Consider the following 17,766-nt stretch of genomic DNA (forward strand, 5'->3'; position numbering starts at 1 on the left):
TTTACCTGGTGGCATTTTTTTAAAGAAAAAAGACCAACTTGAAAATGAAATTTTGTCCACTTTTTTCGTGATATTTTCAAAAGAGCAGAGTTGAAGTACTGTGTGATGAATGACTTTTATGCATAAGAAAATACTTAGCTTTTTTAGGCAAAACTGTACTTGTGATCTATTGAGAGTCTTTGGACAGCTTAGTCACTTTATTTGTATTGCTCTAGAGATTTCTGTCAGATTATTAGTGCAAATATGATTTCATTAATACAGCATTTTTTAAGGTGAGGATTTTTAAAAACTAGTTGTTCACTTCATGCTGGAATTGGCCTACAGCAAAACTAATTATTCAGGGTTAGACCATGTGCCACTAAGATTTTCTGCCTTTATGGCCCAGTCTCTATTTCTTTACCTTCTCTATTTCTTTACCGTCTCCATTTTATGTGCAAAGGGGAGTTTGTCAGCTGTATAGAATTTAGGGCTCTGAGCTTGAGAAGGAATGTATCTGTGGCTAGCTGCCATGAATTCAGTGTGTGTGTGTGTGTATGTCTATCCGTTTGTCTGTCTGTCTATCTATCTATCAACCAATCTTTCAGTGTATCTGAAATGCTTGTATGCCAACAAATGCAGTGTGGAGAAACAAACGGGATGAATTGAAAGCCTTGATTAGCTCCCCGCAGCAGCTCAGTGTGGTCAGCAGAGTGTGCCCGGGCAGCCAGGAGGGCAAAGCCCATCCCGGGCTGCATCAGACACAGCAGCACCAGCCGTCAGTGGACAGGATCATCCCGCTGGATCCACCCTGAGACCTGTGTGCTGTGCTGGCCCACAGTCTGAGAAGGGTGTGAAGGTCCCTGAATGTGTCCAGAAGAGGGGGAAAAAGCTGGTGAAAGGGCTGGAAGGCACATGCTGTGAGGAGTGGCTGAGGGCTCTGGGTTTGTCCAGTTTGGAGAATGGGAGACTGAGGGGTGACTTCATTGCCCTGAACAGCTTCTCAAGGAGGGGATGTGGAGAGGGAGGTGCTGATCTCTCCTCCCTGGGATCCAGTGATGGGATTTGTGTGAATAGTTCGAAGCTGTGCTAGGGCAGGTTCAGACTGGACATTTGGAAGCATTTTTTTAATGTGAGGACAGTCAAACACTGGAGCAAACTTACTGGGAGGTGGTCAGTGCCTCAAGCTGTTGGTGTTTAGGAGGCATTTGGACTATGCCCTTAACAGTATACTTGAACTATGTCCTGAAGTGTTCAGGTAGTTGGACTAGGTGATTATTGTAGGTCCCTTCCAATTGAAATAGTTTGTTCTATTGTGCCTCTCTTAAGCAGAAGAATAAAGCTATAGGCATGGTACAGTGGTCAGAAACAACATTGCAATTTTAATTATTTCTGTTTGAAGAAAGTTGCAGTTTTCTATGCCACTTCCTTATTATTAATCACTCATTATTCTCACATGGCTCTTTTCTTCCCTCAAAATTCCTAACAGCTTAATAGTATAATTGTTGTGATAATTATGTGCCTGCCAGTGTATACAACGTTTGTATCACCTGTATGCAAACACAGCCCTTAAACTCAGTTTATGCCTGAAGCATACATTTACATCCTATTAATAGTGAACATGTTTGCACACAAACTGCAATTCTCTCTTTCGGGGTATTTTTGATTGTAGAGCTTTATATTGTTATGTTACACAAGTAATGCTAAATGACAGACATTACCAGACAGATTCATGTAACACACTGTTTACAATAAATAATTGTTCCAGCCTTAGCAATACCCTTCAATAGTTTAAGCTCCTATAATATTAATACACCTATGTTTTGCTTAACATACTTTTTTGTATTTTTTCCATTTGTAAGTGAATGGTATGAATAAAATGTGTTTGAAGAGATAGTTCTTTTTTCCTGTTCTTAGTTTTACTTTCCAATTCCTAAAATAATTGAGAGGCAGATTAGTGTTCATGTTCTTATGTACACTGACCCTGAGCAGCTTCATTAAGGCAGTCAGGTGGACAACACATGCAAAATTTATTTTCTTCAGTATATTACATCTGAAGAACAAAGAACTGTCTGAACTTCAACAAAGACAAAGGCAAATGCATGGTCCTGCGCTTGGGGAAGAATAATTCCAGGCACCAGTGCAGGCTGGGGGTGGATTTTCTGGGAAGCAGCTCTGTAGAGAAGGAGCTGGGGGTCGTGGTGGACAACAAGGTGTCCATGAGCCAGCAGGGTGTCCTGGTGGCCAAGAAGGCCAATGGTGTCCTAGGGTACATTAGGAAGAGCACTGACAGCAGGTCATGGGAGGTGATCCTGACTCTCTACTCAGCCCTGGTAAGGCACATCTGGAGTGCTGTGTCCAGTTCTGGGCTCCTCAGTACAAGGGAGACATGCAGTCAAGGTCTCTAAGTGTCTAAAGGAGTTGTGCCAGGAGGGTGGGTCCAGGCCCTGCTCGGTGGTGCCAAGCAACAGGACAAGGGGCAATGGGTACACACGGAGGTGCAGGAAGTTCCACCTGAACAAGAGGGAGAACTTCCTTACTGTGCAGTGTCTGAGCACTCGCACTGATTGTCCAGAGAGGCTGCAGAGTCTCCCTTACTGGAGATATTCAAGAACTGTCTGGACACAATCCTGTGCCATGTGCTCTGGGATGACACTGCTTCAGCAGGGAGGTTGGACCAGATTGTTCCCTGGTTGTCCCTTCCAGCCTTACTCATTCTGCAATAAATCAAGTAAAATAACCATGCAGGATGGAGGTATGAGGGAAAAAAATTAGTCTTGGCTTGCTTGTAAAACTTTTTCAATCCCAAAATTTTGACACAGGTATATAGACTGACTTAGTTGGCTCTGAAATATTTATTCTCAGTTTGATCTATGCATTGCACAATGAAGTTAAAGTAGAGAATAAGGTTTACTGGTTTAGATATCTGCCTGGAAGTTAAGAAAAAATATTCTCTATCCAAAGTCTTTAGTGGGAGGAAGAGGTAAGCTATGTAATAAGAAAGAAATTACTTCAAATCCTGCAATTGTGGGACCTCTTTTTCTCGTTAAAAAAGAAAATCCCAAGGGGTGTACCTTCTATACAAATATGACATTGCACTAGTGTGCAATTACTGGAAATTTTTATTACTCTTAAAATACTAATGGTATCTACAGGGCAAATTGACATTTATTGTCAGAGTTTTTAATGTTATACCTAATGTGTTTTCCATCAAAGATAATTGTTTGGTTTATTATGTTATTATCCAGGCAGCCTTAGCTGCAGTTCAGTTGTTCAAGGGTTTTTCTTTTGTTTTAGTGTCATGTTTATCTAAGAAAGGCTTCCAATCCAGGTGCTTTCTGGAAATCTCTTATTCACTGATACCTGAGGCATATGTGTATTTTTTAACAGTCTTTTTTGAAACATGCTTAGTATTGAAAATTAATCTAGAATTAAAGCAGAAAATATAGGAATAACTTCAGTTTAAATGTCTTCTTTTTTTATTCTTTTCCCAATTCTCTCTCATTCCCAACTCATTCAGAGGAAATTTGAGGGAGTGGACGGAAGGGGTGGAAGACATAAACTGTAAGTGGTCCTAGACATCTCCAGTAACTTCTGAATGTCTCTGTAAGGATAGTTGCTTGTGTGTGCAGAACATAGCTGACAGTTTTCTGTGTCCTTCAGTCAGGAGAAGGGGCTTCTGCACTGTACTGAAGGTTGAAAATTTGCAGCTGCCTGAGGATTTTTCTGTATCAAGAAAATTGTCCTTTTGTTGGAAGTTCTGGAAGGTGTGAATGTTGTGTTTATCCCCAACTGGCATCTAAGCACCACCCAACAGCTTATTCATTTCTCCACAGTGGAATGAAGGAGAGAATTGGAAGGATAAAAGTGAGAAAACTTGTGGGTTGAGATTAAGACAGTTTAATAGGTAAAGCAAAAGCTGTGCATGCAAGCAAAGCAAAACAAAGAATTCATTCACTGCTTCCTTCATGGGCACACAGGCATTCAACCATCCTCAGGAAAGCACAGCTCCATCACACAAAACAGTGGCTTGCAAATGAGTGGTTTTGGTCACTTTAAAAAATCGCTTCCAAAGGTATTAGCAAAAGCAGGTTTAATATAAATCTGTGACTAACAATGTTCAGTGGCAAGGTTCACTCCATTACTTGTTGCATGGATGAAATACACAGAGGAAACTCAGATTAGAATCAGCTTAGAATGATTTACATAGAGACCAGAGAGGGAAGAGAGTAAGGATGTAAAAGGGTGAGACCGTCCCCCTGAATCTCAAGGTTGAGAGAGGACCCCCTTGCTTTCTAAATTCCTGATGGACCCTAGGTGTGACTGAGTCCAAACTCAGCCACAGACTTGAAGACTTCCCTGCCCTCCTATCTTGTGTGTTAGATTTTTTACAGTTGATGAAGAAGCTGTTCAATGGTTGGGGAGTAGACAGTGTGTACAGAAACATCACTCCAAAACTTAGTTAGGGTTCACTTTGTTTAATGAGTTATAAGCTGTATCTTGTTGTCCTATTCAGTTGGTAGAAGTGGTGGGAATCTCGTTGCTCTGTATGTGAGGCAGGAGATGTAGTATATCTGTGAATGGGGTGCTGAGAGCTCAGTCTTAGTTCTTTCTTAGTGCCTTCTGTGCTTTCACTTGAGGGTTTTATCTTTCTCATGAAGTACTCATGAGTGTAAGGTATAAAGCAAATGTGCACTCCTTCTTCTTAGTCTAGGACGTACCATTTAACCCACACTCTACATAGTAATTTTTGCTAGTTTTTGTTTGAACCTAGAATTTTTTTGTTTATTAAGAGTTGAGGTGTGGCTGAAGTTAGAACATAAGAGAGCCATTCTCTTCCAGGTTGGTGTTTTGGTTTTTTGGGTTTTTTTTAAGAATCCAAGTACTGGATTGCCCACCAGCTGGCAAGGTGAGCTGCAGAATACCAGAGTCCAAGAGCTTTTATAGAAATCACAGCTGAATATTTAAAGCTGACTTATTTCTGCGGGAGGGGTTTGGTACCACAATCTGCCTCCCTCTGAAAATGAATGCTACCCCTTGGTTTTGAGACTTCTTTTAATGAAGGTGTTATTGAACAGAGGGAAAAGTTGGTCAAAGGGTGACTCATATGAGCAAATAATGGGCAAATATCTATAACATACTAGTACAAAAAAACTTATGGTTAAACCAGTTCTCTTAAAGAAGATATCAATTTCTTCTTACAAGTGCCCACCTGGAGTATCCTTCAGGATGCATAGAATATGAGTAAATTCTTCCAGACATTATTCTGCACCGTCCTGATATTGTGTTGAAATCTGCTTAAAGGGAACTTCTGCCTCTACTTGTTCATTCTGACTGTTTTTAATAAAGAAAAAAACCTATTCTAGTTAAGTGTTCAACAGTGTTAAACTGGCAAATGACTCTCATGTTAAAGCTTTTAAGAAAGATTGCTTTAACTAGAATTTTGTTATTATTATGTTCAAAGGTTTCAATATAGTCACTGTTAGTAAAATCAATGGCTTGATTGCATCTGTTCCTTTGGTTAATGTCTGATGTAGTGCTTGGGAATGCATTTGTGAAAGAAAAAGTAGTGCTTCACTTGTGGAATAAAGAAAAAACATTTGAGATAAGTGGTTTAAACCATTTATGTGAGCTGTAGAGAAGGCATGTTCTGATAGAACAGGGGGACAGATAATCATCTATGCCTGTTCTGGCTGTCTATGATCTTGGGTAACTCATTCTGCAGGCATGATCAAATAATTGAGTTGTAGAATGCACTAGATGAGAACTGAGCACTCTCATCCCTTGTTTACATGTAGAATGAGTGTCACAGATTCATGGAATATCATGAATTGGAAAGGTCTCTTTCTGCAGCTCTCCTCTCAATGTCTCATTCCCCAGTTTGTCTGTACGTTTGGGGTTGCCCCATCCCAGATGCACACTCCAGCACTTGTCATTAGACTTCATACAATTGGTGATTGCCCAGCCCTCTGATTTTTCAAGGTCTCTCTGCAGGGCCCCTTGATGGTATGATTAGGCAGTGTAACCTAAACAGACGCTGAATCATTATTGAGAAGAAATCCTTATTAATAAAATTGTGTAGTAGTAATGATAACATTGTTACTGATGTCCATTGGTATCTTGCAGTTGCTTGCTGGATGGCAGGTTTTGTTTGAGGAGCATTTCAATAACTTTTCATCATCTATGAATTACTGGAACTTGTACCTATGGGAAGGCAGTTCAAAATGAATGAATGAATTGGCATAACCAGTATGTTTCTGACTATTCTGTTTGTAAAGTGTTTGTAATTCAGCTAGCATTGCAGCTAAGTGCCTGAATAATCCTTTGTCACAGGAGGTTAAGTGACAATATGCTGTAGGTGAGCAGCTGAGGTGTGCACAGTTCTAGAATTCATCGCCTGTGCAGTTGTACGTGTGTGCACATGTGTATGCCTCTTCAGCATTAAGGAAAACTGCCATTCCACCTTCTTGTCTTTGGACCAGAGCCTTCTTGCACTAGCTTTTACATGTTCCCTTATGCCCTGTATATTTTTACAACTTGACTAGTCATTTGGTTTCATCTGTGTTTAAGCTCCTATGCAGCATTTGGCAATAGCTTTAGCTATATTTAGAGAGCTGTTCGATCTGATTTCCATTCTGTGGCCTTAAGCATACCAGTGTTACTGCATGTTACAGCAGTGCTCACCCCACAGTACAATGAAACATGATGAACATAAGGGACAGACTTCAGCTGTATGATTGTGTTGCATGAGCTCCTATTTTTATTTCAAAATTGCACCTGAGATTGTTTTAATTGATCTATTTGTATTTAGCAAGTATATTTGCAAATATGCTAAGACTAAAGCTTTCATTTATGGAAGAAGAGAAATTATTATTCTGGTAACAGGTCAGTACCATGAACTCATAGAATATTCTGAGTTGGAAGGGACCCACAAGGGTCATCGAGTCCAACACTTAAGTGGCCCATAGAGGGATTGAGTGCCCAACTTTGGTGTTACTAGCACCATGCTCTGATCAACTGGGCTAAACTCCTGATTTTGTCTTGCACAGGCAACAAAACCCCTGCATTTTATTCTGTGGCCAGTGGGTCTAAAGAAATACATATAATTTTGCTTATATTTTTCACTTCTTTTCTCCTGAACCTACAATTCTTGTGACAATAGACACTGTTATGATTGGCTTGTTATTTTGCATACTGTTGCCTGCTTCTTCTTGCATCTCAGTAAAGATGTTCTCCAGAACTGCCTTCTCAGACACCAGTTTTTAATTGGATCTGTAGGAACCTGTAGGGCCTTACCTATTTAGAGACTGTCTTTGAATTTGGACAACCTAGACAAAAGATACACCAGAGAGGGAAAAAATTGTGATCATACAAGTTTTTTCATAATCATAATGATTAGGTCTTAGTGATAATGGTGTTCAGAACACTTGGTCTGGTGCTTGAAATGCATTTTTAGGTGCCACTTTAAAGGAAAGGAGCAGTCAGTGGTGAGGTGCCTCTGTCTGTCTGGATCAAGAGGAAATTGTTTGTAATGGGGTAGTGTTTTCTGCCTATTTACCTAGTCTAGCATAGTCATTTTTTTCCTAGAGAGCTGATTTTCTAGAAAGTCTGTTAGGATTTCCAGATACTTCCTTTTTCAAAATCATTCCTTCCTAGTTTCTGTTGTTGGTTGTGCTCTGCTGGTCTGTATTTGCAATTTGCTGTTGTTTCTCTTTTCCTTCTGCACTACAGGTCTAAGGTTTTTTTCCCCTCTTCTCCTGTCCTGTCCTGTTTTGGTTTTTTGTACTTCCTTTTCTGTGGTTTACCTAACTCTTGCCACTTCTCTCTTCTCTGGTCAGCAAACCTTGCTAGGATGATTTCCTGTTGGCTTGGCTAAACCACACGTGTCACTACAGCCCTGGTTACTCCTTATAACAGTTTAATAAAACAAAAAACTTAGGGAGTGCTGTTTCAGAGTGCATAGAGTTACTGTTTCTGCCAGTACGTTCTGTCAATGGTGGCTTCCACAAAAAATGTGAGAAAAGTGTAATAGCTGTAGTCTAGACCTACACAATAGCATGGAGCTTTACTCAGTCACTTCTGTTTTTTTACTGGAAGGTTTCATTCACAAGACTAGAATTTTCCTTGTGTAAAAGCCCATCTTTCAGTTTGGAAGATACCCAAAGTAGTTTCCTGGTGATTGTTCTGTAGCCCATTACCCAGGTTTTATCAAAACTGGCAGCTGTTACAGTCCCTTTTAAGAACTGTGGGACTTTGATAAGGTACTATTCAGCATAGCAAACAGCTGTGTAAATCTGTAAGAAGAGCTACATGAGGGAGCTAAATGAAAAATATTTATGCTAATGTGGTTTTCTGCACCAATTAAGTGCTTGGGAAGAAGTTGATGTGATATTTGTGACTTATTGCGAATATGCAACCTGAAATCACCGTTTCTAAAGCCTGTATGTTTCCATCTGATTAAGCATCTGCTGTATAATCTTTCCCCATTTTTGTGTAAGTAGATTTCAGTCTTCTGTACATGAGCATTCAAAAAATATCGTGGAGACTTTCTCCTCAAGCTGTCTTCTGAAGGCAGAGGAGGAGCAGAAGGCTCCTCTATGGACTGAAAACTTGCCAATATATATTACTGAAACCTCTGTTAATCTGTGCTTAACTAGGACTATTACATTTACATTTCTCGAATGCTGGCATATTTTAAGAGAAGATTGAATAAATAAATCTTTCACCAATAAAAGGTGAAATACTACTTCTGGGAGGTACTTCCAGTTTCCAGCTGAAGACCTTAGTCTAAAACCATCTGTTAGATTTGATCAATCATCAGAGTTCTTTTCTTCAAAATCTTTCAAATCCCACTTTCCAAACTGTAGCTCCTCTGTTTTTTTTCTGCCAAGAGAAACAAATTTACTTCTGTAGCTGCAAGAGGACAGTGTTGCAGAAGAGTGTGTAAAAGAGATTATTCTTGCCCTGTTTTTCCCCTCATTTCCCTTTTTATTAACTGCATGGAGTTAACTAGGCAGTGGTAGCCAACTGCAGTAAGCCAAGCAAGGACTTGTAATCTCCCTCAACCTTGAGGGGCTTGGTGCTAGGAAACCAGGAGGAGAACGGCAAGGTAGTAGTAGAAAATTCTGCTGTGTTTGTTTACTTGGGGATGAATCAAGCTTGCATATCCTCAAAAAGCTGATGTACTGATTGCACTACTGGGGAATGTAAGTGTGCATATATTCCTGGATGTGTCTGATGGACCTTGTCGTGTTTTTGAGGTGTTATAGGATCATAAGTGCCCAACTGTGGTGCTTTGCTAAAAATAATAATTTTGGTAATCAGGTCTTGTACAGTTTATTGCAATACGTTCTTTTTGTAAACTACCAGGCAATTCTGAAAGGAGTATACACCTGTGCAAATTGTGGTTCATCTGATAGTTTGAATATGTTTTCCATTCAGCTAGGTTGACATAGCTATAGGAAGTGTTTCTGAAGAAGTCCACCCTTTGTGTATTAATTGCATCATTCTACCAATCTACAGTAGAGAAACCTTCATTGAGATGTTAGTGTCATAGACATGATTTGTCATACATAACAATGCAGCCTTTGGAAGCATCTGAGTTGATGCTGCATTTAGATGCATGGTTTCTCAAGCTTAGCCTCCCTTTGTGCTACTGTGTTACATGGACATGAATTCTGTGAGGAGATTACCACGAAATCAAACAGGAGAAGGCAGAGATGGCATCTGTTCCAAGTTCTGTAACAACCTGCTTTTTGTAGCTCTCTGGAGTTGACATCTAGTAGCACTTTCTTCAGAGGTCTCACTTTCAGTACTGTGGGGACTTGAAGTAACTAAAAGCCTTTGCATTAAACTGAGAACTTGAAGGAAAAGATTGTATTATAGCTAGTAATACTCACTGTATTGTTACAGAAGTCTGAATCTTGTAAGGAAAACCTGGATATTATTTTAATGTAATATCACAGTTAACCTTCCTCATGTTCTTTACTATATGATAGAATGCTGTGTTGTGTTCCCCTTTCCCCAATAATAAAGATTCCAAATTTGAAATAAAGATTTTCTGTCCCTAAACTGGAGGTTTTATGCAGACAAGAGCAATTTACTTGCTTGCAAAATTCAGGTTGAGTTGTGCACACACATGTCCTACTGTGTGTGTGCAGTTTTGTAATGGTGCCATGTTGAGCTATTTACTCACAGATTTACTCATGTGGTTTGCTAACACATTTCAAACCTGGGGTTCTTTGTCTTAAATACCATTTTTTTTCTCTGTTTCAGTGTGCAAGGATCCACCCTACAAAGTTGAAGAATCTGGATATGCTGGTTTCATTTTACCAATTGAAGTTTACTTCAAAAACAAGGTATGGAATCCCATGTTTTTCATAAGAAAAAAAAAACCTAATATGGAAGTGAGGTTTTAAGTTTTGAAGTTAGTTTGTAAACTTGGTTAAAAATTAGATCTAAAGCTATCTTTATCAGTGTTGTTCCTCAACCCAGTACTACTGTAACTTTTGGAAATGCATAATTGTGTTTCACAGAATCACAGAATAGGTCAGGTTAGTAGGGAGCACAGTGGGTCACGTGGTCCAGCCTCCCTGCTCAAGCAGCGTTACCCCAGAGCACATGGCACAGGATTGTGTCCAGACAGTTCTTGAGTATCTTCTGTGAGGGAGACTCTACAACCTCTCTGGGCAATCTGTTCCAGTGCTCAGTCACTGCACAGTGAAGAAGTTCTCCCTCAAGTTTAGGTGAAACTCCAGTGCATCAGTTTGTGCCCCATTGCTTCTTTCCTGTTGCTTGGCACCACCGAGCAGAGCCTGGATCCATCCTCTGACACCCTTCCTTCAGATTCTTATAAACAGTGAAGTCTCTCACAGTTGTCTCTGGTTGAGGCTGAACAGGCCCAACCATCTCAGCCTTCCCACCTAAAAGAGATGCTCCAGTCCTTGCATCATCTTTATCACCCTCTGCTGGACCCACTCCAGCAGCTCCATGTCTCTCTTGTACTGAGGAGTCCAGAACTGGACACAGCACTCCAGATGTGCCTCACCAGGGCTGAGTAGAAGAGCAGGATCATCTCCCACAACATACAGCAACACTCTTCCTAATGCACCCCAGGACACCCCTGGCCTTCTTGGCCACCAGGGCACACTGCTGGTTCATGGACAGCTTTTGGTCCACCAGGACCCCCAGCTCTTTCTCCACAGAGCTGCTTCCCAGCAGATCATCCCCAGCCTGTGCTGGTTCCTGGGGCTATTCCTCCCCAGTGCAGGACCCTGCATTTGCCTTTGTTGAATTTCAGACAGTTCTTCTCTGCCCATCTCTCCACCTTGTTGAGGCCCTTCTGAAGGGCTGCACAGCCCTCTGGGCTATTGGCCACTGCTCCCAGCTCTGTGCCATCAATGACCTTGCTGAGGAGGCATCTGCCTCTTTATCCAAGTCACTGAGGGAGAACTTAAACAATATTGGACCTGATATTCTGTGTCGGTGAACAATATTTAGGAGATAACTGTGAAATTATCTCCTAATTAAAAACTGCCTTATTAAAAAAGAGAAGTGTAATATAACTATTCAGAAGAATTACTAGCCTTGCTAAAAAGTGGACAGACTTTAAATAATACTTAAAGATGTTTAAGAGCCACTTAAACTTGAGGAAAGGACACCAATCTTGATTACATTGATTACATAATAAACTGATCTATTTTAGTATTGCAAATCTTATAATTTGTTCAGGTTTTGATCTTTCAAAACAGTCTTTTTTTTAAAATCCTGCATCCTTTGTCTGTTAAAAACCATTCTTTTAGACTGCTTGTTATTACTCATTATAGTCTACATTACCAGGCTCAAACCAAACCTGGTGCCATTCTACAAAACTCATATTATTGTGATACTTCACATTCTAAGTAATTGCTGCACTTACTGTGAGTCTATAAAATAGTAAATACAGAGGTTTTCTTTAATGTACATAAAGGGGGCTGCATTACTAATAAATAGTTCAGATAAAAAGAACTGGATTTGTGTGAAATCAAAGAGCAAAATCTTGCAAAGTTTAATTTACACTACCCTAATATCCATAGTTATTTAGGTTCCCTTTATATGTTATATGCCTTGGTAGAGTTATGATACTTAACATGTGATTCAAAGATATGTGTGTGTTTATTTTATATTACCAAGATGTAGTTTGAAATAATTATTTTAATCAAGTCAACATTTCATCTTTAATGTGCTGAATGCTTTGTGAAAGACAAAACCAAAAAGAAAATAGAAATGCATAATAAAAGACATTTTCTGGAACCCCAATCACTTAAAATTTCTGTTGGGGTTAGCTATGTAAACCTTCAAGAACACGGGAATCAGTATTCTTTTGTCTTTCAAGAAAGCCCTGTTAAGTTGTGAAGTGTGCATAATTCTGCTCAGGCACTTTGGAAGTTGTAGGTTTTGAATAGGTTATTCTGATGTGTTTCCTGTATCAATCTGTGATGAGCAGGTCTTGATTTACCCTGTTTGCTGTTGGATGTGGAAACAGAACTGCCTCAGTGAGCTGATTGGATTTTTTTTGTATGCTTTTAGCCCTGTTTCTATTAGGGAAGCTGTTTTGATTCATTCAGGAAATCTAATGAAAAGCAGCCAAGTCTCTTCAACTCCTTTATTAAATGCTCATCCCACAGACAAAGCAGAAGACAGTGAGTCAATTATTGAGCATCTCTGCAGAAAGCTTCCTGCCCGACATTTCTTTCTTTGTTTCCCACTCAGACTTGTGGCTGCTTTTTCTGAGGGTGGAGACTGCAAGTCTCAGGTGTTCCCCAGCAGAAGCTGTGGTTTAGACTGAGATCAAGAGGGCAGCAGTGATTACATTTCACCTTACCCTCAAGCAACATGTGGAATTAGGAAGTTTGCAAACATCCCTCACCCTTTTTTGGTGTCCTGGAATACAACAAGCAGCAGTTGAACTGTGAGTCAGTTCTTTGCACAGCTGCAGCAGCATGCTCTTCCCTGGGGTGAGTGCAATACAAAGGAAGAGTGGCACAAAAATCGAGATGGCAAATTACTGCTTTCTCCCAGCTCAGCTATGCTTTCCTCCCCCAGGGCAGTTCACACATATTCCAGTACAGAAAAAGAGGAGGTAGACAGAACAAGGAAGAGGAGACATACTATCATCATTTATTAAAGGTAGACAACTGTTCAATGTCTGATTCAGAAAATACCCTCATGAATGGAGGAAGGAGAGGTACAGGAGACCACCTGGACAACAGAGGATTAAAGGGTTCCCATTCCCAGGATTAACCAGAAACTGGTAGAAAATTTAATAGGTATTTAATCATGACAGAAAAGTATTCCAAGCTTTAAAGAGTTATGGAAATTACAACCGACCCCCACTCCCAAATTCAGCAGCAGCAAGCTACAGTTGTTAGTCATTGAGACAAAGTCCTTAAAAATGCTTTTATGTGGAAGACTCCTGCTTTGGAAAATGCAGTCCATTAGGAGGATAAGGCTCATAAACTGCAGCACATTCTGTCTTCCCTGTTTTAAAACAATGGCAGTGCAGTTGTACTGCGGGTCTTTTGCTTTTTAATCAGTGGTTATGTTCATCTGACTTTACACAAAATTGTTTGAAGACTACCAATTATGAATTATTGCAATTTGGCTTTTATGGCAAAGCTGCTGGTACCAACTCGTTGCCTATAGCAACATCACAGTTTTCTAAGCAGACCAGGAAATAAATTACTTCCATTTTTTTCTGTATGAAATCATGTTAATATTTCTAACAACAAGAAATATCATCCATGCTTGCCTTCGAAAATCGTCTGTCAAGAAAATAGTTCATCTAGAGGAACTGCTTTCTTTTGTCTTCAGAAACTGCAAGCCTTTTAGTTCAGGTCCACTTTTGTTGTTTCTGCTCCAAGTCTAGAGACAGGACAGATTAGGGTGTCCCTTGGCTGTGCTTGAAACCTCTTGTGATTTAACTTCTAGAATAACTGAGATTTCTGTGCTTTCTGTTCTTCCCATACTTGGAATCCTGAATGAAAATTCAACATGGCTAATGTGAATTTCTTAAGCATCTGTCAGTGAACAGAGCATGTATTTTAATTACATGCAGTGTTGGATATGTGCTAAGGTTTTTATCTCTTTCTTCTTGTCCCTCATGGTTCCCTTTTTACTGAACTTTTTTTCAACTTGACTTTTTATTTTTGTTCTTCCCTAAAGCTTGATTTGGTGACTTCCATTGCACATCAGGACCTTTGGAGGAAGGGCTACTTAATAGCATCTTTAAAAAGCACTTAATACACATACAGCTTTCTAGAAGGGACTGTGTAAATGTGTAACACAAAATGTACTTAGTTTGCAATACCAGATAGAAGATACTGAAGTCTGTTTGATGCCACTACTGTCCGTTTTCAGCTGAGGCTTTCTCAGTGCACTAGAGCACTGGTGATTTCTCTCGAGATAAACTTGCCTTTTCTGCTGTTTCTCTTTCTGTATTGGTACAGGGAACATTCAATTTAATTTTTTCGCTGCAGCAGCAGAGAATTTTAATTACTTGAAAATTCTGGTGGAACACTTGAAATCTATCTGACCACACTTGGAGGTCAAATATAGTTGGCTGCAGCACATTCATGCTTCCCCCTTTTTATAACTTGTGAAGAAAACAATAGTTTGGCTTCAGTGGAGAAATTTGCACTCAAAACTTGCTATGCTGTCTTCAGTACTCTCTAGGGCTCAGAAATGTGATTGTGTTTTTGACTGAGTTACCTGTGTCAGCTGAATCATGATACTTGCCTGTGCACCTGTAGCTGGGCCAAGCCTGACTTAAAAGTGTCAATTAAGTCTTCTCAGAACTACATGAAATGAATGCATTTTACCCTGTGTTATCATGGGCTGATAGGAGCTTCTCTGGTTCACTGTAGGTCAGCTGATGCTTGGTAAACCCTATGTGTCTCTGAGAACACAAGGAGTGGTTAAAAATTACATAATTTTAATTTTAATTGACCGTCTTTATGTAGCTTTTGTTTTCAACGTAGTTAGTTTTGGTGCTAGATGTTTCTATCTGGTTATTTTCAACCCTCAGGAAGAACCTAAGAAAGTTCGATTTGACTATGACTTATTCCTGCACCTTGAAGGCCACCCACCTGTAAATCACCTCCGCTGTGAAAAGCTCACATTCAACAACCCGACAGAGGAATTCAGAAGAAAGCTGCTAAAGGCAGGAGGGGTGAGTCCTGCACCCGTGTCAAAAGCCATCACAATAAAGATGCTGCTGCTTGTTGCTGGTGCATGATTAGTATAATAAGACTGACCTGACAGTGATACTAAGTGAAATGTTTTTGTGATTAACTTTGTACAGGAGCTCAGTACTTGTCTTTAAGTGGAATGGGTAAACAAATGAGCATGTGAATACCTTAAATACATGATACTGTGATGGAAGTAGTAAGAAAATAGTGTCTTTCATTGAAAGACAAATGGTTCCATATTAAGCAGAATAAATTCAGTAGTTACAAGGTAGAACAAGTCAAAACTCTAACTATAAACAAACCTACTTAAATTTATGTAATATGTCATGCAGTCTGAATCAGAAAAATGTACTGACTTCTTTATGTGTTGCCAGAATTAAGTGATTTGAAAAGGCCAAAAGGAAATTTGCCCATTTGGAGGGATGCGAAGGCTCAAAAGGCCAAACTTTTAGGTTTATGCTTTGCCTATTAGTAGAAACTGTTCTGCTGTGTTTCACACAATGGCACATAATTCATTCTGTCAGGCATTGTCAGAGGTTCAGCCATGGGGTCTGCTCAGGACTTCACCCCTCCTTGCCATGGTGTGAAAGTCTCCCTGGACTTGGCTCCACTGCTGGACTGTCTTTGTGGGCCTAGGCTTCTCATGTGTCAGGTTGGGATGCTGCCTCTTTGCCCTCCTTCCACACAGGACAGTGAAGAGCCTGACTGTGTCCATTTCCTCTGATAGTGCTATGCTGATGGGAGGGAATAGAGGAGCTGTTGGATGCCCCTGAAGCCATCCCTCCTTCAACCTGAGCCAGCTCGTGTCCTGTAGCTGCTTCTCGCTGCACGAAGTCTCCAGCCCCATGGTCTCAGTAACCTCCTCTTGCCTCCCACCATTTTGTTGTTGGATTTTGTGTTAGAGATCCAAATTGACAAAAACGAAGCAGAGGGTACAGCTCCTACCCTCCCCTGGCTCCCACGGCTGTGGCTGGCTCACAAGAATTGGGGCACTGATAGCCATTGTTGCTGCCTGGGCACATATGTGACCCTTGCTCAGCTCACAGCCCTCCCATGCCCAGGGTCATGCTCCAGAGCTCTTTTCCAGCCCTAGCCTCATGGCTGCAGGGCTCTGCCTTGATATTTGGTATTTGTCCTCATTGTACTTAATGAGGCTGCTGTTAATCCCTTCTTCCAGACTGTCTGGGTCCCTCCTGCAAGCCCTGCTTGCTCTGAAGTATCAAATGTTTCACTTCCCAATTGACTGTTATCCGCAGACCTCATGAGTGTGTTTGGTCTCCTTTACCAAGTCACTGATAGAGATGTTAAGAAAGCCATCATGCTGGGAAATTGTAAGTGTCAATGCCAGTGCCTATCATTGGTTTTAGACAGTCGTAGCAAAAGTGGGTAACCCCTTTTGGTGCATTTAGAGAACAGTGGGTTCTGGGCTGGAGATAAGAGGGAGCTAGTGTGGGAATCTTCAGTCTGCTGAAGAGAATCTTTGAAAACAAAGCAAAAACAAGGAGCATGTATAGTCTGAAAGACCCTGTTGCTCTCCTGAAGAAGAGAACTGTTACAATTATAGCTATATTGAAATAGAAGCATGAGCAGTGTTTTATGTTTGCATTTATTAGGAGCAAGAGGGTATCCATGTCTGGACAATGTATTAGCTTTTTAACGTGTTTCCAAATAAAATATTGAGACTGTATTCTGGAGAACTTTGTGAGACACTGCTTGAATATTTGTTAACAACTGACTGAATAAGATAAATAAGTTTTAACCTCAAGTGTAATAAATCTAAATAATACCAGCAGGGACTTTGGTGCTGGGGAGTAATGGTTAAAAAGGTTAAAATAGGAAGCTTCATTTTATTGCAAGCTTTCTGTGCCTTTTAAGTTTAGGTTTCTTGAGTTAGGCAACGTTTTTGCTTTTGTTAAGTGTTAACAACAAAATAGGGCACATTTTGATCAAATTCTTTCCCTGAATATTATCAGTGTGGTCATTGTTAAATACATTACATCATTGTTTTTTGTCTTCTGGATGTTTCAGTCTGCATAGCTTTTTCTCCATTTCCCTAGTTTCTTTCCAATACATTAATACCTTCTCATGAAGTTACCAGTGTTTTTTGCATCCTCTATGGACTTTTCGACCTGGGAGTTTATCTGATCAGCTTGACAGAAATAATGTAATAGCATTCTGTCTGTCTTGTCACTAAAAGTTGCTGTCAAGAGCTTACATCTCTGGGTGTTGAAAAGCCCATTACACTTTGAAATGCTGGAAACAGCTTTTTCTTTGACTCTTGCAGAAGCCCTGAAAAGCTGACTTTCACTTCCAAGTGTGTGAATTCATTCTGTTGTCTGTTCTACACAGAACATTAACTCACTTGTAACTTGCATGCTTTAGGCTGAGAAAAGCACTTACAGCATAACAAATTATGAAATGGGTTTTGCACTTATAAATAAATCAAACAATTAATACTTCTAGTTTGACTGTCTTCAAGAAAAAATAACAGTAACAAGTTCGTGAATTTTGATAGGCAAGGAGTCTGGCAAAATGAAGCTCATATCCTTCAAAATGTATGAGA

At 40.1% G+C, this 17,766-nt stretch overlaps 1 protein-coding gene across 2 annotated transcripts in view; it reads left to right on the forward strand.

Moving 5' to 3' along the window:
• Positions 1-17,766, forward strand: part of MLLT3 (MLLT3 super elongation complex subunit) — a 125,636-nt gene that overhangs the window by 52,702 nt on the left and 55,168 nt on the right. For both annotated transcript variants that reach the window (XM_085041947.1, XM_085041946.1), the window contains exons 3-4: positions 10,252-10,334; positions 15,041-15,184. In XM_085041947.1, coding sequence (XP_084898073.1) covers positions 10,252-10,334; positions 15,041-15,184 — 227 coding nt within the window. The remainder of the gene's footprint in view (positions 1-10,251; positions 10,335-15,040; positions 15,185-17,766) is intronic.

The sequence above is a fragment of the Lichenostomus cassidix genome, chromosome Z (genome assembly GCF_008360975.1).
Source record: "Lichenostomus cassidix isolate B80296 chromosome Z, HeHo_3.0, whole genome shotgun sequence".
Taxonomy (NCBI): domain Eukaryota; kingdom Metazoa; phylum Chordata; class Aves; order Passeriformes; family Meliphagidae; genus Lichenostomus; species Lichenostomus cassidix.